Genomic DNA, 22,671 nt, shown 5'->3' with positions numbered 1-22,671 from the left:
AGGCATTACACTACTTAGTCATCATGAGGAAGGAGGCAGCTTCTTGAGTTAAAACTTCAGGGAATGAAAGAAAATGGGGAAGCATGTGGTGTCAGAAAGTCCAGAGGGTAAGGAAATCTTGATGTACCATCTGGTGGAGAATCTTGCAAGGTTTTCAACTTCTAAGTTTTAACCAGAGCTGCGGAAGCAGTCTGAGAGACAGTGGAAAGACCAGAAGAATGATGGTGATGTGAGAAGCCCCTGGTTCTCCAAAATTGATGTGTAGGACTAATGAGGTAGTATGAACACAGTCGTCTTCTGTGTTCTCAGCTATAATGCAGGAAGCTGGAGAAAGCTGTTTTTCTTTGCGGCTCTTGCGTTTGACAGACCTTTCTCTCAAAGACTGTGTAGTTTGATGGGTTAGGAACTTCTCTCCTGGCAGCATGGGCTATTTTAGTTGAAGACTCAGGGCTTGCTTGAGGCTCAGAAAGAAGCCTGTGCTGATGTACAGGCATGGTGGTGATCCTGTAAAGCTGTGGGTTGCTACAGATCATAAGTGAAGGAAGTCCTCAGCTCCAGCTGCCACAGATGCATGCCTTGATCACCAGGTTAAGTTTCTGTACGGATGTTCTTGCTTGTGTAACAAACTGGATCCATCCATCAGTCTGCTGGGAAGAAGGTGACTGATGTATGTGTGCAGCCTATTCCACATTCCCTGGAAGGCAGTGCCTGATGCAAAGCAGCCATGCAGATGGTCCCACCTAAGTGCTGCATAAATAATAAACAGTAGTTTATGTGTCTGTCTGGTATCTCAGAGGATACAGTGCCTCCTCTGCATGTTTCATGTGGCAGGTGCTTTCTGCTGGTTGTGACAACGTGGGAAGCTGAAACGGGAATGCTGTTCAAAAATGGTACCAACCTTCATAAGCCTCTTCAAAGAGGTTTGATGTACCTTCCCTGGTCATATGTTAACACGAGCTTATTACTGTCATTATTAACATTATAATATTGGTGGTTTCGTTCAATGGTAGCACTACATGCATTGTTGGAATCTCAAAGCTGCTCAGTCTCTTGGCTTCTGCTTCAGTTAGCAAAGAGCATAATTTGCCACAATAAGGATTATTTTTCCCTTCAAATTTATTGCTGCTTGGAGAGTAACAATCTGCAGCCTGCTAATCTGTCCAATAGACAGAGCCCCAGTTCTCTCCCCATGGTGTGGCACAGGGATATGTAATGTTCAGGCACTGAGCTCTGTTTTGAGTTCAGCTCCCATGGTAACAGGCACAGCTATGAATATTTAATAGCAAGAGATTCCCGTTTTTCCCAGGAAGTGTTGTCATATTTCGGCAACAATAAAGCATCAGCTGATGAAATCAAATCCACATGAATGAGACAGAAAGAAGTACTCCAAGCTGACCCTCCTACTTTGCCCAGCATCATGAGATGCTTTGACCCACCACTCCTCAGGGAGATGAAGGATGGCTTTCACCAAGCTTCACACACAGCTGTCTTGGAAAAGAGAGTGTTTCATAAATAAGATGATTAGCTGCTTCAAAGGTGTGTGAGCATATGTGGTCAGTCACGTTTAATGAAAAGAATTGATTTTAACTTCCAGTTTCAACAAACTGGATTTGTAATCTAGTTTGGGGATGAAAAGTGGCTTCTCAGCACAGAGAAAACACTTAAAGTGAGAGTGAAAATGAGATTGTTCTTGCAGTCTTCTTACTAGAGCCTTCATCCTGTTAGGAGTGTTTTCCCTGGAGCTGAATGGTAATTCAATGTCTACCTATGCCTGGGCCCCAAGAGAACCTGCCCTCTGACAGCTGATTGTATAAAAAGCTCATGAGTGACAATTCTTTGTTTTGAAATTTTAAATTCACTGACTTTTAACCTGGAATGGCTCAAAAGTATCTTTTATAATGAAACTATGCTTTAGTCTTGGGAAGGTACTGCTTTCATCAGCTGGATGGGTTACTATCAGTCTTTGTAAATGTTTAAACATAACATGTTTGCTCATTACTGCCTTTTTATGTACATTAGTAGAATGGGTTTTTTTCTTCAACAGTTCTGATAAGTAAATCAAATTGAAAGTGGATTAAAATAATTTGTATTAAAAAAAAAAACCACAACTTTTTAGGCATGAAGATTTAAAAACCCTGGAGGAGAGTACTTCAGTTAAAATAATTTTGTAATGAGCTTATTGTTACTGTGAAGAAATCATGCAGTGTGAAAGAGGAGTATTTCCTTGCTATATATGCTGAAGACAGTATATTTGCACTGTCTTTAGTGGGGAATGTATAGCTTGTGTCACTGACCATTATAAACATATTGTGCAAATAAAAGCTTGCACTGACCAAAAGGTTACAAATAAAAATCTTTGTGCAGCTACCACATAGTAAGCTTTTTTAAGCTAGAATCCTGTGATGTTCCAACCAGCAAGCTAGGTTCTCATCCTGATGCTGTTTAATCCCCTGGCCTTGTTGGCACTTCTCTTGATTTCCAGTGGGATAAAAGTACTGTCAGGCTAAATTGTTTTTATGATATTACTTAGGTTTGCTTCCATCAAACTAAATGGAAATTTTCAAAAGCAGGGCAGACTTCCGTTCCCATGAGTTCATCACAAATTTATAAGAATATCTTGAGTTCCCTGAACCACCTAACAGCATGACTACTTGTGCTGTCATAACTGTGAGGGAAGGTCTGCAGTTAGAAGAAAATTGCATCCGAATAACAGTAGACAGATATCAAAGGTACCAGAAATGGCATGGGTAATCTGTTGCTTCTCTGTAGCAGCTTTACTGTCAGCCTGGTTTAAATTGGTGAGATTTTCGAAAGAAGCACATGTGGTTTGTTTATGAGAGGAGATTCCTTCTAAAAAATTAAAAATAATTGCTCTCATTCCTTCAAACCACTGTTGTTAAACTCCTGAACATGCTTCTCTCACTTGTTTCCCCCTGAAACTGATGAGAGCAGCTTTCTGCTTAAGTGTTTATGTACAGTTGAAGTTAGCAATGTTTTTTTGTTTTGTTGCATCATACTTTTGTCTCTAAATTACTCCTGAAGTTTTCCAAAATCCTCTACTATGTTGCAAAATACACTAGAAGTTGTTGACAGCTCCCTGCTGTAGTCTGCTATTCTGTTTCGATACTTAGAAACTTATGTCAAGTCTGCAGCATTTTCCTGGAAGAGTAAGCTAAGGAATATTATCAAGGCAAGTCTGCCCGGGGGTCTCTGTCAGGACGCAGTGCCTGACAAAGTATTGACCTGTTGGCAGATTTGCTGTCAGTGCTGTGCACTGTGACCTGGAGAAAGATTCTGCTCCAGGATTCACTCTGTGAAGTGAGAGGAAGAGTCTGTTTTAGGATCTGTGTAGACCAGTGGTGGTCTTCAGCCAGGGTTTAATTTCCGCAGCGGACAGAGGTGTGTGCCACCTCCAGCCCTAAGAGTGGCCCTGCAGTTCTGTTGGAGGAAGAAGGAACTTGGTTCATTTTTGGTTTGCACAGCAGTAGATTAATCGGTTAAAACATGGACCACTATATTGAGTTGCACAGCTCCTTCCTTTGTCTGTTTTTCTCAGTGGTTGGACTCTGCTCTCTTGAAAAGGGGAAGGACTGGGAGCTGATGTTAAATGATAATTAACAGCTTGCAGCATTAATACTGAGTTGGACCCAAAGCTCTCTTTCCCTCACCATTGGGTACTGTGCGTATAATAACTGCAGACATCTGAGAGCTTTGCAGGGAGAATGAGTGCACTGACCGGGTTGCCTAGTGCACATTTATTGTCTCCTTGCCGTCAAGTCTTGATGTCATCCTCTCTTGTCAGGTGCCAGGGACCAGCTGAGCAGAGCCCTTTTCTTCTTCATTGGAAGGCATGGACATCATCCCCTAGATCCTGAATTCAGTGTGGTGCTTCTCAGCCAATGATGCATGTCCCAGAAGAGGGAACCTACTGAAATCCTGTTGCATTGGTGGCAGGTTCAGTCCTTCTTTCTGTCTGTTCTACCCTGCAGCTCCCTCCCCTGCCTGTCCCAGGGCAGGAGGGAGAAATTTCCCTGAGGAAATTCAGGCTTTGGGGAAATAACAAGGGGCCACCAGGTGCTCCTGTTGGTTCACCTGAGGCTGGAGCCCCACTTTGTCTTGCCGGAGTCCTGCCCTCAGCTCTGGCATGCACAAGGCCACCTGTGCCTCCAGACACACCATGATTGTCACAGCTGCTTTTGTAGGAGAACTGTGGTGTCAGGCAGAGGATGCAGACAGTTCTGCTGAAAGTAAACCTGGGCATCTTTGGAATCTTTGCATATCCCTGGATGCTTCAGAGCAGGATTCCTTCACTCCTTCCCATGTCCTCAGAGACCAGTCTGGAGCAGAAGGGGTGACCTGGTAAAACCAGCCCAGGTAGCCACCACCAGCTGTAGCTGGAAGTGGTTACTGTGCTTGACACTCTTTAATTGTGCTTGTCACAGCTCCAGGCAAGCAAAGAGACAGTTCCCTGGCTTTTCAGCTAAGGGAGTTTAAAAACAATTTGTTTTGGCTTGGTGTTCTATCACCTTGGCAGCCCTCTTCTCCTCAGCTGGATGGGGGACGATGCTGTTGGGAAGAGACCTGGCCAAAGTCAGTCAGTGCTGCAGAGTATGGGGAGTGGTGGGGGAGCAAGGGCAGGACTTCGCTCTTGCTTTTCATGGGTGTCCAAGTGCTCAGACATGTCTCCAGAAGGGTTGCTCCTACCTGGGAAGCTGCCACCTTCTTACACACACAGGCACACACACAAACACATTTCATTCTTTAAAGAAAAAGGTTTTTTGCTGCTGTGCCTGTACTGCCATGCCTGTGGATACCCTGCTGCATGCCTTTCCCTGCAAACAGCTTCCCCTGTGTGTTGGAGAAGCTGTAAGCCATGGTGGAACTGGGCAGTAGGGCTCACTGCTGGAGGAGGGTGCTTTGGGGAACACGTGTGGGATGAGACTTGGTTGGGAACTCAGAGACTTGGGAGGGACCGGGAACAAAAAGGAGGAAGCTGCTGGGAAGTGGCAGTGTTTGGAAATAACAATTTTGTTACGTCCTGTTGTAGGAAAAATTTACTGAGGTGAAGTGACAAGGGGGAAAGGCAATCTAACAAGAACAGCTTGTTAGAAAGAGATGTAACTGTGTGTCTAAAAATTAATGTTTGGAATTTACCTTACTGCAGTGTGTTAGCGCCCTGTGCAGTGCCACTCATATTTGAATGAGAAGGCTGTACCTTAGTTCTTGATAAATACAAAGGCAAAAAATAATACAGAGGCACATAGCATTGAAGCAAAAAAAAAAAAAAAAAAAGAGTGGAAAAAAATAGTCACAGTCTTTAAAGCAAGTTAAACTTCAGCATTTTCTTTCCTTGAATGCTAACAACATCACTTAGGGAGGCATATGTGTGTAAAAAAAAACACTCAGTGTGTTCCACAAACAAAAGCATTTGTGCAGATTTGTAGAGAAGTTGTAATAGCACAGCTGGAGAAACTCCAGGGGAATCTGTAAAAGTCTGTGAGTAATTAGCACTGCCTTTTGAATACACAATGGGAAAAAGTGAGTGAACTCCAGCAAATCAGCAAGGGAAAAAAAGTACGACCCAAATATTTGGAATTTGGTTTAAATACAACTACTAGCTCAGTACAATCCTGACCAAAAAAAAAGAAAGAAAGAAATGTAGTGTGTGTGGGAGTTCACTGCAGTTGTCTCAGTAACTGGACAAAGCACATAGCTTTCAGAATTAGTTCGAGTACTGGAAAAAAAAGAAAATTTCCTGAAAATTTTCTGCTTTCATGGAAAGTGACATTTCTTAAAAAACAAGTACAATAAAAAGTACAAAAACAGTACTGTTCTTGCAGGAAGAATCTTCAGAGCCTGTGAACGTGCTGTGCTCTTCAGGCATGTCACCAAGGAGCAGCTCAGTGAGCCCACCCTGACTAGGGTGGCAGGAGCTGAGGTCACTGCTCATACTGAAAGAGAAGGAAAAAGAAGGAACCACTCCTTTCATGCACTTTAAAGCCAATATCTCTATAGCATGTCCTTGAATTGTATGTCTTTATCAAAAGAAAAACTCACGGCCATTTTTTTGTGTTTTCTGGAAATGATCACAGTCTTTTTCCTATTAGGTCCTCACAAAAGTGTCTTTTAAAGGACAAGCATTGCCTTTTTTTCCCCCAGTTTGTTTTTTTGTTTGTTTGTTTTTTTGTTGTTTTTTTTTTAATTTTTTTTTTTTTTTAATTCCTCTGGATCACAGTATTGATGGAAATATTTTCATTTGACTCCTCTGTGATGCCTACTGTCTTCTTTGGCAGGTGCTACTTTGGAGTACATCCCTCACGGCCAGCTTGCAAACACACACTTAACTTCAAATTTGCTAACGCTGAAACTGGAGCAGGACACTGTGCCCACTCAGGAGGAGAGGAAGACTCCCCTGGTGGAAGCTACTCGTGGAAGGAAGTCTTTTTCTTCTCAGGATAAAGCTCTGGCTCCAATTAACCTGACAGATGATCAGCTTGCCTCAGGTCTCTATGGTAATAACTGGCTCGCATTCACCTTTCACCATGCTGGTGGAGTCTGAATATGAAATACAGTTAAAGAAGGTTTTCAATATTCTCAAAAACGCAAAGAGCAGCAAAACATGCAGCTGAGGGGAAAGTCACAGTGTGACACAGCGTGTCTGCAGGTGGTGGTTAGGTTTTAAATGGCAGATTGTATCCCATCAGTGAAATGCCATTTAATATCTTCCTAAGAAAGATGTACTGAAAGATAAAGAGTTAATAATGACTTCTTAAAATACTTAAATTTTTATGCATGTGTTACCTGTCCTTTGCATAGAGATTGGTTTAAAAGTTGTTTCAATGAATACTAAATCTAAAAAAACCGTCCTTGACTGAACCTACCTACCCTGTTGAATAGTTTCTTAAATATGCTGTATGTATTGTTGTACATGCTGTCTGTATTAAGGTGTTCATTTTGGCAAGGAGCTGCTGCTCTCTGATACTAAGAATTAAGATTTTGTTAATAGAATAACCGATTTCAGTGTTAAAAGTTTTCCATAAACAGCAGAGAGGAACAAAAAGCCCATGTCATTTCTTAAAGTTTTCTAAAGCATCATGAAGATTAGCAGCATGTTGTAAGCTGGAAAAGTTAGGCTCAACTAGTTTCCAGAGCTGATTTTGAAGTTGTTCTTCTGTATTTCAAATGTGCATATCTAACCATGACTGTATGTACATTAGAAAACCCAGGTTCAGATGGTAAATCACACAAAGCACTGTTGAAAAACAGAGTTGTTTTGAAAAATCAGTTATAATGCTGCTGCATTCAAAGCTGGCTACAGATATACACTGATGTGTGTTCTTTGTCTCCCTTTCTACCAGTATGTACCAATAATGAGAATACACTCAAATCTATCATGAAGAAAAGAGATGGGAAGAAGGATTTGAACAATACCAAGAAGAACCTGCAGTTTGTTGGCATTAATGGAGGGTAAGAGACCTGTCTCCAGAATAGCTGTAACTGTAGCACTTTTCCCAGTGGGAAGGAGAGAAGGAACCCAGGAACACAAGTATAGGTTTGGCCTGTCCTTCAGGCTGAGGTGCAGCTGCTGAGTGTAAGGATCAGAAGGAAGAATTGAAGAGTTGAGCTCCTCTTAATCCTCTTGTGCTTGCAAGTCCTATATGGCACCAGTCTCAAATACCTGTACATTAGATTGCTGCCAGATTTACCACAGGGAAATGAAACAGCCTGAGACAGGCAATGCTTTAATAAAGAAAACTTGTATATATCTTTGGTACCTGACAAGCACAGCATTGTACTATTAAACAATACAGTAAGAGATGCCATTGCCCTAGAATGCATTTTTCTGGCTTTCCTACAGAGACTTTCCTATACAAATACAGAAGACCGAAGGGAAAATTGTCTTCTTTTAAAATACTACTTGCCCTTGCAGAATGTTGCAGAGACCTTTAAAATGGTTTCATAAAATCGGTTTTATGTAGCTTTTCTAGCCTTTTTCTCAGATGAGTTTTCCTTTAGTACAAATGCTTGGTGCAGTATATAGCCTAAATATTCCACTTAGCTAATTTCCTACATATTGGCTAGAAGTATCATTACACATAGTGAGGGAAAGTTATAGGATTGTTAGCTTGCCTGCTTATATCTGCCTGGTAAGGCAATACAATTTACTCTGAACAAAGTTACTTCATGGGCTAAGGCAAGGTCTGACAAAATGTTAAGACTTACATTTAAAAGAGGTTGTTCTTTCATTACACACTGTGTACATAATGCTGGCAGTGTCCTTTGCCAACAACAGTGAGTTCAGTGGAGAAGTCTCTGAGGGAAGAAAAGGAGGACACAGCTTTTTCAGGACATTTTTCCACCTGTGCCGGTGCAGGCAGGTGCTGACTGCTACTGAATAGCACTGAGCAAGTGTTGGGACACTGGGCACTGAGAATTCAGGAAATAAAAGAGCAACAAGAAGGCACCTCTGCTGTGACAGTTCTGGCTTCTTTTCCTCTACCAAGGTTGGGATTAATACATAGGAGTCACCATTCGTGTTCGGACTTGGATGTTTAATTATTTCTGATTTATTCAGTCTCACGAGCCATGAGCTCTAGGTAAACGAGGTAAAATGGAGTGCCTCTAACTCTTTCCAAGGTTATTAAAGCGCTAATTACCCAATAATGAGGTGATAACACCTATATTATTTATGTTTCTGACCCAATAATGACCACCCAAGGCCTGCAATGCAGACCTTTTTCACCCAGTTACAGAAAACCACGCAAACCCATGAAGAAGACGGAAGAAGAAAGCGAAGGACTCAGACAGTGCCTGAAGTTCTCCATCTTAACTCACGTGTTTTGCTATATACCAGAATCTTAGATCTAAGTTTTCTACTTTGTGAGATCACACAGTACTATTCAAACTACACACCCACAACCCTGTAGCCCTGGTTCCATGCCTGAAGGGTTTTGGTTTTCTGAAATTCTTTTCCCAGGGAATTTTCTGTAAACGAGAGAAAGGTTTTTGTAACTGTACCTATGTTATTCATTCCTTTTCCTAAGAGGGACTTCTTCTTGATGTCTCTCTGGTCTGATCAGTGTGTTTGAAGAGATTTGCCTTTGTTTCACCAATCAAATTGGTCTGTGTAAAATAGGTTAAAAAAGAGACACATTCCAAAAACGAAGTCATTTTCAGCCTTCTGAATCTCGAAGTCTGTGTCGTTGTAGTATAAAACAATGTCACAACCCCAGTGCTGTCACTCAATTTTGGGAGCCTATTCCAAGGCCTCAAGTCAAATGTGGTGCTTGCTTGAGGGTCAGCACCTTTTAGCGCAGAAAGCTGGAAATTCTCAGGCTCCAGGGTTCCAACACTCTGCTCCTGCCTGTTTTCCCTGCAGGTATGAGACCACATCCAGCGATGACTCCAGCTCTGAGGAGAGCTCCTCCTCGGATTCGGAGGAGGAGTGTGAGAGCCACGAGTACCCCAACGAGCAGCACACAGAGGAGAGGCAGCCCACCACCACCACCCCCCGTGCTGCCACGGAGGTCTGCACCACGGGGGCAGAGAGGGATGGTCCCCTCACTGAGTGTGAGGCCGAGGAGGTGGAAATCAGAGAGAGGTAGGCTGGGTGGGCTGCCCACCCTCTCCAGAGTGTGCCCCTGAAGAGGTCACCTCTGCCTTGTGTCGTGTGGGCTGTGCTGGTGGAGAAGGCATCAGCCCCAGCCCTGTCCAGCTGCTGCCCACTTCCTCCTTCTCAAGTGGGTAGCTAGAGGCATTTTCACGGCAAAAATGACTGTGTGTGAGCAGGAAGAAGGTGTCAGAGGGTATCAGAGGGTCAGAGGGTATCCTTTGCAGCAGCTGGCCCCATTAACTTTAAATGATTCATTAACAGCAGGACCCTGGTGGCTCCCCCAGCAGAGGCTGTGTCAGGTCACAACTGACACTCGCCTGGGAGCAGGCAATGCCTTGTTAAAACAAGGTCTGTAAAACAGTCGGTAAGCAAATGAATTCATCTTGGTCAGCAGCCTGCTGGGAGTGCGTCTTGCATTTTTGCACCTTGCACAGCACCTCAGCCGTGGCACAGTAAGATGAAGGGGTACAGCACTGAGGTCAGTGTCCACCCTGAGATCATGTGCTTCATACAATATGAGGTTGTATACTGTAACACACTTTCAAGGCTGCCATCACAGACTTGTTCAACATGTCATGTCTTAGGGTAGTTTTCAAGTTTCTGTGTACGGTAGCATTTGACAGACAAGGCTGTGCTTTTTTGGCGTATGGAAAGCTGTAGAGTGGTGAGCTTTTACTGATTCTTCCTTAGCAAATGGCAAAAGGAAGTATAAACTGAGACAGTGAAAGGATCTCTTACAGAAAATGGGTTTGTCAGTGTGCTAATTTGGAAAATTATGTAGGTAGAATAATAACAGTAAAAGAGATAAAATTAATGTCATGTTTCACTGGAGATGTGGCTTAGCATCAAGTTATCTGTAATTGTCAGCTGTTAAAGAGAAGCAGAAATTAATAATTAAGAGCTTGGAGGGCCTGGAGCTGTGTGTTTTGGAGAGCCCTTGAGCTTACTTTATACAGTACTGTAGGATAGCCTGTTGTTTTACAAAGTTGTTATAAAAGGATGGGCAGTCTCTCAAAAGGGCTCTAATTTATATTTACAGTAGCAAGGGGTGATTGGGAAGAAGAGCAGCAGAACAGCTTAGATAGCCATGTGTACTTTAGGAGCATGTTCTCTGCAAGCTGACTGCCCTGAAAATGCCCTCTGAAGGGTCAGGGCACGTGGGCATGGTCCATGCAATGGTGGAGAATTTCATTGCTCTGTTAGCACTAGCAGCTGGCTTGTAATCAGTGAGGGCTAAAATGCCCACCTTACACACATTAGTGTGTGGACTTCTCTGCTTTTTTGGGAGAATTTTCCGGAAAAATTGCCATTATCCTCTGTGGAGGTTGTAGGCAAAGATGGTTGGCCACACCCTGGTATGATATGGCACAAGCCTTGACCTTATGTTTGGTCATGAGTTTTGAAATTTGTAATGAAAAGGGCATAGAAGTATAAAAATTAAAAAGGGCTGGAGACAGAGAGTTAATTTCCAGAGTGGTTGAGAAGAGAAAGGCTAGTTCCAGTGAATGAGAGCTGGCAGGGGGCACCTCTTCAGATGTTTCCCACTGTTTAATTCTGTTTCCATCACAACTATTGGCATTTCTCCTTGTCAATCCAGTAATCAAAGCACATAGCATCATATAGTGTGTGCTCTGCAGTCATATAGCAGTAGGTGAGAATTTCCATGGAAGGGTTTCCAAGTCTTAGAGCACAAAAGTGATGTGTTTCCCACTCTCCATTCCTGTTGCTCTTCCCACACTCATCTCAATTCAGTGTGGAGGGAGTGTCTGTGAGAAGAGCTGCCAGAGTGGTTTCTCCATGGTAGGAACAGATGGCTTGCCTGGAAACTTTAATTCCCAGAGAACTTTCAGAAAAAACAAATGTTTCTATACTGAAATGCTAAGATAAAAATTGAAACATGCCGTGTATTCTGCTGTCTCCCTTAGGTATGAGCTAAGTGAAAAGATGCTTTCTGCCTGTAACCTGCTGAGAAACAACATTGATGACCCCAAGGCTTTAACCAACAAAGATGTGGTAAGCAATACAGTTGAAAATTTTCTCTTGAGATGCAATAGAACTTCAGGGAGGGGTAACTTCTGGTTTTACAGGACCAGCACTGCAGTAGCTAGGCAGAAGAGGATTTCATCTTTCCTGCAAGAGTCACAAAGCTCTTTCTATCAGGACACTTTCATCCAGAGGATATACTTGTGCTTTGTGTGCTGCAGTGTTGTTGTCTCAAGACCCAGACACAAAAACAGTAACATCAAAGCACAGTTTCAACACACCTGTGCATTCCTGTGTTAATTCCTGTGGTTTTTTTGGTTTAGCACTGCTGTGGGCAGCTCTCAGGCCTCACGTTAGGAGACTGCAGTGCGTGAAGAGCCTGTTGCTTGCTATGAAAAAACTTCAGAGTCTGTTCTGAAACACTAGGTGATCTGCCTTCTCTGAAGCACAAGGATTCTGTTTGTCTTGTTTACTGCACTGGAGGTTTTCATCAGTGCTGCAGAGAGTAATGAGGATACATTGTTAATACTTGAGAAATACTCAGTTTCTCAAGAAATAAAATTGTATTTGCCTTATTGCAAATGCTTCACACAGGGATTGCCTATGCTACTCTGTGAGGACAATCTGAAAGCAAAGGAACACTGCTTAATGATATGAAACTGAATTTCACATTTGTTACACTTGTGCAGTGATTTAAGAGGCAGCAATTCAGTGTCATTCTCCTCTACTCTAGAGCATCTGCAGCTTCTTAAAGACAATAATGTTGTCTGTATGACACAGTAGTACTGTCTGTGTCCAGTTCTGGCATCTGTGGTCCGGGGGATGTTTTGAAAGGTTGTTTTCATACAGTTGTGACACATAGTTTTTAATTCTTTGTTTGTTCTTTAGGAGTAGTTTAGGCATTTAAACAACAAATGCTTTAGGCTGTCTTGGAGTTGAAAGTGTTAAAAATGGCAAAATCAGATGATGATCTCTGCCTTGGTAGTGTAATTTGAATTTATGTTTTTCTTTCTTGTGCCTAAAGTGTTTTCCAGCACAAGCAGTGCTTTGTAGGTGGAAGCTGCAGACTAATCAGCTCTTGTCCTCTGTCTGTCTGCTGATAAAGAAGTCTTGTCCCAACGGGCTAAATGTCAGTATAGCTAAGGATCTGTATAAGTTGTCCCAACCTCTTCCAGCATACCCAGCTGTTGTAGCTGCAGTTTACACCAGAAAGAGCTGTGGACTGCACCTTTTTGAATGTGATGAATGAACTGAATTTTAAAGGTGTGTTGTTTATTTAATAACGTGTGCAATACAGTGACTAAAAGTAGTTTCTTAGTGGCGTTTTGCACTCAGTACTGCCTGAAATAAATAAAAAAAACTCTGTTGTGTCAATTTATGGCCACCTTTGCATTTCAGCTCTCTGTGTTCACAGAATACATACATCACTTTATAGTAGCACTGATGTAAAATATCCTGTGGATGTGTTTATGTAGTACAGCTATATAGGCAGCACTGGTGTATGCAGAATATTTTCTCTTTACCAGACACAGAGTACTTCTGAGCTACTGGTGTGTTTTCCCTAGAGGCTGGATAAACTTTCTGAGTGTCTTCTCTGCAAAATTGAATTTACTGGCCACCTTGCAGATGAGGGTTTATGAGAAAGATACGGTAGTCCTTGGAGGTTAGAGAAAGTGTCTCAGAGCTGGTGGTGACTTTGGAAGCTTTCCTGGCTCACAGTGAGATCTGCTCTACCAGACAAGTCACCTGGCCTAAGGGACTCCTATTCCCCCACTCTCAGTCCATATCCATGGGAAAGTTTATCCTGAAAGTGTAGCCTGCATCTTCTCATTGCAACTAAAACCTCTTACTGCTACAGCCAGCCAGCCTTCAGGTGAAGAACAGGTTTTTCCTTTTTTTTTTTCCTTTTTTCTGCAACAAATGTTACACAGTTTCTTTCCCCAGTGGTTCTTTTCAGCAGGGCATCTCCAGTCCTTCCTGTCTGTCCAGTAGGTCAGATTTCCTTGATTTCTGTTCATTCTTGCTGCTAATCTTTGGAACTGTTTCAACCAAATACTATGTGATCAGACCAGACAAGGCAGTCCAGGTGTTGTCTTCCTAGTACTGGGCAGAAAGAAGGCACTTCATCACATGCCATCCAAGCTATAAATCTGTTTATTCACCCCAAAACAGTATTTACCTTTCATATTACAATGTGATGTTGGGTTCGGTTTGTAATCATCTGTAATGCTCAGCTCTTCTTCTCATATACTTTGTGTATTTGATAATTTGTGCCTCAGAACTGGGCCTAACTGACTTAGCATGCTGTTGTTTTAAGACCATTGAGAAAGTCTGGATTTTATCAGTGGTTTATAAAAGTAGTTAAGTATTTGATGGAGATCATTATGCAAGTCTTTTTTTCTGTTCACCAGCATTTGATAACTGTTAATTCTGGGAGTATTCTCATCCTAAAATTCTGTGCCCTCAGAGGTGACAGTCAGGTGAAGTGAGAGGAAGTAAATGGTGTTTTAAATCAGGCTTTAGTCAGAGGGGTAGCTCCATCTTGTTTGTGAGCTGAATACTTTCTTCCCACATAGGAGTAAAAAAGACCTGACCTGTATTGCTGACTTAGGGGGTGGAAAATCCCTTAAATAGATTGTCCATATGTAAATTTTTCTGTCTTGGTTTTGACAGAGGTTTTGTTTAAATACCATCCAGCATGAGTGGTTTCGTGTCTCAAGTCAGAAGTCAGCTGTCCCTGAAATGGTTGGAGACTACATAACTGCTTTTGAAGAGATTTCTCCTGCTGTCCTCAGACATATCATCAACATGGCAGATGGAAATGGAAACACAGCTCTCCATTACAGTGTCTCACATTCTAACTTTGAAATTGTAAAGCTTCTTCTGGATGCAAGTAAGTTTGCTTTACTTTTTTTAAAAATATTATTGGTTTTGCAGTTCTCATGGTTGAAATTCTTGATGGATTAGATGCCAAAGTTGGTCTGCCAGCAGGTGTTTCAACTGTTAACAGTTACATAGTGGGTCACTTAGGTAGTCTAGAATTTTTGTTTCTAGTACTAGCTTTGTAGGTGATGCTTCTTGAAGTTAAAACAAACAAACAAACAAACAAACAAACAAAAAAACTTAAGTAAATTATATACTGAGTTGAGATAGACAGATTCCTGACTCTTGAACTAGTCCCAAATTCAGCAGCAGCAGTCTCCAGCAGTTTTCTCTGGAGGCAGCACAGCTGCTGCTCAGCACTCTATAGGGTGCTGGTGGAGGAAGATACACTGAGGTATAAATACCATCTTAAACATGCAAACTAGTCTACCTTTGTCTAGAGCAGTGCAGAAGTTTTTTCTGGCCACCACATTGATTCATCTATATTACTTTCCTGAGATACTGGAGCAATAAGGTGTTCTGTCACAAAGATCATTTTCCTGGTCCATTAGCAATCTGATGCTGCTTCAGGTGGTTAGTTTTGTTGCTTCCTTTTCTTGATACTCTTGCAACGCAGGTGCAGAAAGGGTAGTGGCAAAGGGGAGACACTGGAGTGTCTGCTCCCCACATTCAGTGTCCCAGATGGCATCCAGAAGAAGGTGTCACACACCGGAATTGGCTCCAGGCTGGATGTTTAATCTGTTTAATCCTAGTTTTGCTCCCTGAGAGAAGTTTGTTTCTCTAAACTAGTTTAAAAACCTGTCACAGTTGGTTGTGAAATCTTAACTAGGCCAATGACACGTCTGAAATGTAAGCCAAGCAATATTCAAAAATCCAGAAAGGCAGCATCAGATAAACAAGGATATGAATGATACAAATCTCAGCTTTGATAACCTAGCACATGTGTCACACTTGCAGAGACTTCCTCAAGAGGAAAGTGAGCACTTTGAAATCTCTGGTCCTTTTGAAGGCAGTCTGTGTTTGGGCAGAGTGAGTCACAGCAGGGGAATGCAGGGAATGTCAGCAGCGTGGTGAACGGGGCAGGCTGGCTCTGCAGCAGTGTGGTGGGAGGGAGCTGCCCCTCTGCTTCCCTAGGTGTCTCAGGAGAGCAGGAACATCCTCATCTCTTGCTGGAAGTCAGGACTCCTGTAGCTCATGGCAGCTAGTGTATGCCTATAAACACCAGGGGTGTTACCTGTAAAATTTAACAACCATGACTAGTCCCAGGTAGTTCTCTCTGCAGGAGAGCCCTGCTCACGCCAGCACTTGGAATATGTTTGGAAATAGGCAAATTCCTTCAGGTTTCAACAGTCTTTCTCTGGGTTGTGTCTGAATGGTCCCTGTGGTCAGCCTGTGACATACCTGTGGTTGTATCACTGGTAGGTTCTTGCACCAAGAACTCTGTGTCTGTTTGGTGAGAAGAGCAGACAAGATGAAGGAATCCTCCATAGCACTAAGCAGAGTCACCAAGAGGACAAAGAGGAGAGCAGTTTCCCTGTTATTAGCCTTATAGGGGCTAATATATCTCCAAAAGGAGCTAAATGTGACCTTGGAAAACACACTCTGCTGAAGTGTTCTGGTCAGAGTAGGAGCACACCACTTCTAAAAGTTACTCATTACTCAAGATGTAATAATGCATGTAGCAGAGTGTTGTGTTCTCTGGCTTCAGTGGCCTCACAGAAGTGATGTCTGAAAGTAGTGTTGGTCTACTGGTTAAAAGGTATCATCACTGATGTCTATTTAACATGAAAAAAATGTGTAATATCTTACATCTGCACTTGAATTGCTTCTGAAATGCTCTTTTGACTGAAAAAAAGATCCTTTGGCCGTAAGTCTGAAGAATTTCCTAAACCATTTTTTTTTGTTAAGGTATTTGTGGTGCAATTTAACCTCTAGTATACTGATAATGTTTATGTAAATCTGAGCCCCTGCTTTCCAATACGATGAGCACACTGAAAACCCTGCTGCCTAGCAAACCAATAAGCACTGCTGAATTTCTGCACGATTTTAGGAACAAAGACAGACTGGAGGCAAGGTTTGAACAAAAAGGAGAACTCTTGTTGGTTGCTGGCACTGGTCAGAGGACTTGCCTCTATTTGTTCCCAGAGCAGTTTTGTTTGTGGTCAAATACACTGCAGAGCTGGCAGCAGTTTTTAATTTAAAGGGGCGTTTCTTTGGCAGCTCAAAAACATGTTGAAGTACACTTGCAGATTTTTAAAGGAACACCAATTGCCAGAAAATATTTGTGCTGAAGAGAAATATCTTTTTCACTTGTTGCTGGACCACTTTAATTCTGCAGTATGGATGCCCTTGGGAGAAGAGCTTAAGGACTCTCCTGACAGTGTTTCTGAATATCATGCTAGATTTCGGACCACTTGCTTTTACAAAAGGAAAAAATAATGCACAAATAAAGCCCTATATGATAACGTATAAGATGTCTTTGTGCTCTCTCTTGTGTTTTACACACAGTAGAAAAGAATTGTTTTCTTTCTCTCGCTCAAGAACTCCTGTGTTAATTTTTTTCTTCTCCACCTTCCCTTGAATTGCATCCATTATGAAAGCAGTTGCTACTTTTCCTTTTCATAGGCTGCTCTACTGACAGTTTATTCAGTTGATTAGCACAATTAGTGCTTTTTTGGGTTCTTGCTTTCTGAAGAAATTATGTCATTCCTCTGCAGATGTCTGTAATGTAAATCATCAGAACAAGGCTGGTTATACTCCCATCATGCTCGCTGCGCTTGCAGCTGTGGAGGCAGAGAAGGACATGAGCATAGTGGAGGAACTGTTCAGCTGTGGAGACGTGAATGCCAAAGCCAGCCAGGTCAGTCAAATGGTTCACGAGGCACAGTTCTTACTGCTGTACTCCTGTGCCTTTTTTTTGTTCCTTCCATGCTCCCAATCCTGCTCATATCAGTTCAAATGTTGCTCTCGTTTGCTTTCACCATCTGTGGGTTTTTTATGCATGTTTTTTATTACTATATATGAAATGAAGCTGTGGAAGAACAGTTGAGCCTCAGGTCTGGACCTCTTCTAAAAATGAAGGTTGATCATTGTGTGAAAGAACTATTACTGAATTTTGGGCAGCATTTACAAATTCTGCAGCGTTTAGATCACTTGAAAAAACTACACGTCTGAAAATAGATTGGATGTCTTCCATTAATTCAATAAATAGCTATGTGAACGTGGGATGTATGATCCACAAAAGGTATTTAAATAATGGCAATCAAAGCCTTGAGAGTACTGTTTAAAAAAACAATTTTTTTCCTCCCAGAAGAAACACAGTATTAAAAAAAAAAAAAAAAGTGTTCATGCTTTGTCACTGATTGTGTCTGTAGTTATTTGGGTTTTCCTCTTCTCTCCATGCAGGCTGGTCAGACTGCACTGATGCTAGCTGTGAGTCATGGGCGGATAGACATGGTTAAAGCTCTACTGGCCTGTGGTGCAGATGTCAATATCCAGGATGATGAGGGCTCCACAGCTCTGATGTGTGCTAGTGAGCACGGACACGTGGAGATCGTTAAGCTTCTGCTGGCTCAGCCTGGGTGCAACAGCACCCTGGAGGACAATGTGAGTTGCCTTTCAGTGCTTCTGGAATCTGCTTGGGTGAATGTCTGACTCAGAGTGCCAGAGTACCAACCACATGAATCTTCTGCTTAATTGGTAGCAAGTGCTGTGATTATTTGGCTAGTATTTTTACTTTTCTAACAGACGTACCTGGTAGCAATTTCTGTGGTTAGCTGTAGGTGTCTAGTGGCCAGAACAGAAGAAAACGTCTGTTAACTCATAGTAAAACATCTTTCCCTCTCACATTCCTTCCCCCTTTCAAAGGGGTTTTCCAGTTTTCAGACAGGACCTTACCTGGTGACTTAGGGCCTCACCGTGTTGCTTTTCTGTGCCCATGGCAAACATCAGCCCTACCATTCTCTTGAAAGGATGTTCACACTGTTCCTACACCATGACTTTTGGGACTGTAGGTTCAGTCTTAGTCATGAAGCTGCACTGTCCTGACAATAAATGGATGCAGGCTGTGACTTCAGTGCCAAGTGGGACACCTGCGTATTTCTTGTTTTCAGGGATCATTGCAGCTGACAGTGTCAGCAAACAATTTGATCTTTGGATTTCTCAAGCTTGAAAACATTGATTTAGCTTGTTTCTTGCACCACTATGTTCTTGTTAACAACATTTCTTGCGTACTTTTCCTTTCTTCCTATTGCTTTACCCACTTATCACTGAAATGGAGCCTGGGTTGGGGATTTGTGAGGGCAGTGGGTGGTTATTTGTTGAAGCTGTTGCAGAGAGGCAAGGACATCATTTCTCTTCATTAGATGCCTTGGGAAGGCTGACGTGAAACAGAGACTGGACAGAGCTAGAGAATAAAGTAGGTATTTATTGAAAGGCCTTTAGGATACACCTTGGGCAGGACAGGAGCCTGACCAGGGCTGCACCCAAGATGGACAAAGAATGGTCACAAAATAGACAATCGGTCACAAGGTCTTACACTTCTATATATTTTGGTCCATTTGCATATTGGGGTTTAATTGTCCAGTTACAGCTTCAGGTTGTGAGGTCTCATGGTTGTTCCCCTCTTCAGCCCACCTTTGTTGCGCTTTTGGGCCTGAAAGTAGTCCTTGGTCTTCTGCAGGAAAAAAATTTGTTTTGTCTCCCTGCTCTGTGAAGAGAGCTTACCAGCACTTAATTTGAGGCTCAGAACTGTACCCCTAGGCAGCACAGAATCTGAAAAGTATGTAAGCTAAAACTTAAGGCATCCCATTCACCCACCTGCTGCAAGAGGCAGCTCAGTTGCTTGTAGTGCTAGTGGTGTGGAATATCTGGCTGGAGAGGAAAACACAAGAAGATCTCACACTTTCAGGAGCAATCTAGATTATTTCTGCTTGGATGTTGTTAGCACTATCAGATACAAAATCAATAATTACAGGGGGCATTTATGCCCCCCTTTATGGGGGCATGATACTTATCTGTTCCTGTGGCCAGTTTGATAGTTTTCCAAGCACAGTTTGACTGCTTGTTATTCACAGATTTGTCTGTGATGTGGGATTGGGATTTTTACCATTCTCCTAATTATTCTGAGTGTCACAGTGATGCTTTTCCAGTCTGCATGATCAGTAGTAAGCTGAGCATCATCCTGCTAACGTGTGCCACAGTGATTCAGCACCTCTCTTTAAGAACTTGTGTTGACTGGAGAGTGTGAGCTGTGCATTTGTCATGCATTATATTGCATTGTAGTAGACAGCTCTTCTAGCTCCTTGTCTGTTCAGGACAATTAGATTTATGCATAATTGCTCCCTTTAGTCAAATAAGAAGACTTTCCAGTGCTACAGCAGTTGCTGGAATGTGTGCTCCATCCCTGTGCGACATTTCAAAAACTGGCATTGTTGTTGAGACTTCTGTGTGCAAGAGACAAAGACAGTCAGTGAACCAAGCACCAGTTCACATCACAGGTTGCCTGACATCTCTGTCTTCCTGGTCCAAACATGGTCCAAAGGAAAAACAGCAGATCAGTAAAATGCACTAAAGCTAAAGCACTTTATGCTTCTAGAACCCTCAACAGCTGTGGGTTTTGAAAGCAATGGTATCTTCTGTGAAACTGAGGTGGCAGTATTTGACTAGGAAAGTCCATTTGTTTGTATTTAGACTCCTATCAAGGAGCATTTGGAATTATGAGTGCAATTTCTCTTAGTGTTGATGGGAGCTATACCACAACAATTATCATTTTAACACAGCAATTATCATTATATTTGACGAGCATTTTTCCCTCCCTTATCATCTCTTCTGCTTGTTACGAACTGACTGACTGTAGTTTCTCTGAGACAGCCCAATCTCCTGGTCTGACACAGCACTGCATGTAACATTACTGTGATAATAGTGTGCTCATTCTTCCACAGCAATAATTGAGACTCCTTGTTTAGAGAAATTACGAGGCTTTGACAATTGGACTGCCTCATAAAACAGCAGTGCAAGGCTTAAAACAAAAGAAATTAAACAAGACTCTAAATGAAATTAACCTGTCTGTATGAGCAGTAGGGCATCCACTTAATAACTTCACTTCTCTGTGGGCTGATGGGGCTTTTAAGAGATCTGTTAAAGCATACAAGCACTAATTCTCTTGTTTCTTCCTTTCTTCTCTCAGGATGGCAGCACAGCACTTTCAATAGCCCTGGAAGCTGGACATAAGGACATAGCAGTTCTCCTCTATGCCCACGTCAACTTTTCCAAAGCCCAGTCCCCGGTTAGTACACAGCCTCCTGTAGGTTATGTTTTAACTTGCTGCTGTTGGACATAACAGTGAAATGTGAACAAGAAATTTACTCCCTGACAGCTGTACAGCCGTACAGCACATGGAATTCTGAGTTTATTCGCAGGACAATTTCTGTGCTGTTAAGTGAATGTACCTTTTAAAATACACATTGAAGGTTGAAGCCTGGCTGAGAGATAGTTCCTGCTTCTCCTCCTAATTACCAAGGGGTGCAGATAGCTCACTGGCAAGGTTCACTGATTCTGGCTAGTGTGCAGAGGTGCTGTTGTATCATTTTAATGGTAACTATTGACCTGGAAATGGAAACATAGCTGTTCTAGGTGTTTTGGCAGCTGTCTACCTCTCCTCTAGCCCTGACTCGCTCTCCTGATAAACTGCTGCTGAACACCTCACTGTCTGAACAATTCGCACTCACAGTTAGTAGGCTGTATGATAGCTGGCACTTTTCTTCCTAAAATTAAAAATAAAATAAATTATCTGTACAGTTATAGGTAAGGAATTGAACAGAGTAACTCTGAATGTTGTGTTCCCTATCAGCTGGCTGGAATAATTTCTATTTGATTAACTGTTCTTTCTTCTTTTTTAGGGCACTCCTAGGCTTAGCAGAAGGACATCTCCTGGTCCCACCCACAGAGCCACATTTGAGTAGTAGTGTATAAATATCTGTAAAAAATCTCTACGCCATCTTTAAGCTGCTAAATGTTACTGTTTTACTGAGACAGATACTGAATGTAATTGTCTTGTGCCTGAACTCACCAGCAAAGTGAAAGCAGAGATCTAGTGCTAAACGTAGAAAACTGTAAACTTGAAGCAAGCATATAGTTGAGTAGTGCTCAGTGGAGAACCTTAGCCAGAAATGTTCTTTTGCCCACATACTCATCTTCCTGTACACTGGCATAAATCAAGTTTTTCTTTGTTGTAGATTATCCTTTCTTATGTTATGTGCAGACTAAGACTTCTAAAGCTGTCCATGCAGTGGCTTATTTTTAGTCATTCTAAAACATATTTACTGTGCCTAGACTTCATCACAGTAAACTTTTCATAAATTTCATTCCAACATGATTTTCATGTTTTTAATTACTTTGGAATTCAGAAGATGCAGTTGCTTATGTAGTCAGCTCCTGGATCTTGAGCTGGTGGGTGAGTGGGTAGGTATTGGGGATAGAGCCTCTTGTCAGGTCTGAAGTTCACTAAATAAGTTGTTGCTAATTGGGGATAATGTATAACTTTTTATATAAAAGATACTAGTATCTATAAAATTAACTCACACAGTATTTTCAACATTTTATATTCCTTAATAATTGAAACCCACATGAAGAATTACATGTCCTGTTACCATATTTTTATTAAATGTTTCAGTCTATAAGCTCCATACATGTTTATTGGAGAATAAAATTAGAGGTACCAGCTGTATATTCCCCTTGCGTGGAATTGAGTGTAGTTCTTGGTGCGTATTTATGGAATGCTATTACCTTGTCACATTCACTTTAGTCAAGTGTATTGAAATGTTTGAAGTGCCTTAGACTCTTGCCATATTTTCAGAATAAAATTTCATTATGCTGTTTTACTCCTCTCCTGTTTTACTTGTGATTTGTCATCATCTGGAAATGCTGCACCTTACAACTGCAGCAGGAAAACAAACCAAATTGGTAAAAAGGCAGGGAGGACTGGACAATGCCCACATGAGGTTTTTCCTGCTGACTGGGAGAACTGTGCCCAAGGTGATCTGCCTGTGTTTGTCTTGCACAAGCTACACCCTTTGCTGTTGGGTTAAGAAGTGACCTCTCTCAGACATGTGAAGCATCTTGGGGAGGTGTCAAAGGACTGTGTGAACTGAAAAGTAGTTAACTGAAATAAAAGCCTCTGAGCTTTATCTTAC

General features: G+C 42.0%; 1 protein-coding gene across 6 annotated transcripts in view; it reads left to right on the top strand.

Annotated features, from left to right (window-relative positions):
- KANK1 (KN motif and ankyrin repeat domains 1) overlaps positions 1–22,359 on the top strand; it is a 130,219-nt gene extending 107,860 nt beyond the window's left edge. For all 6 annotated transcript variants that reach the window (XM_066180709.1, XM_066180710.1, XM_066180708.1 and 3 more), the window contains 9 exons: positions 6,294–6,512; positions 7,359–7,467; positions 9,380–9,601; positions 11,539–11,626; positions 14,270–14,489; positions 17,197–17,339; positions 17,885–18,085; positions 20,667–20,765; positions 21,379–22,359. In XM_066180709.1, coding sequence (XP_066036806.1) covers positions 6,294–6,512; positions 7,359–7,467; positions 9,380–9,601; positions 11,539–11,626; positions 14,270–14,489; positions 17,197–17,339; positions 17,885–18,085; positions 20,667–20,765; positions 21,379–21,441 — 1,364 coding nt within the window. In that variant the 3' untranslated portion in view covers positions 21,442–22,359. The remainder of the gene's footprint in view (positions 1–6,293; positions 6,513–7,358; positions 7,468–9,379; positions 9,602–11,538; positions 11,627–14,269; positions 14,490–17,196; positions 17,340–17,884; positions 18,086–20,666; positions 20,766–21,378) is intronic.
- The last annotated feature ends 312 nt before the right edge of the window (positions 22,360–22,671 follow it).

Source organism: Chamaea fasciata, unplaced genomic scaffold (genome assembly GCF_029207755.1).
Source record: "Chamaea fasciata isolate MVZ Bird 193981 ecotype frontalis unplaced genomic scaffold, bChaFas1.0.hap1 SCAF_4, whole genome shotgun sequence".
Lineage (NCBI taxonomy): Eukaryota > Metazoa > Chordata > Aves > Passeriformes > Sylviidae > Chamaea > Chamaea fasciata.
Note: the sequence above shows the minus strand (reverse complement) of the source record. Positions and strands in the feature narration are given on the sequence as shown.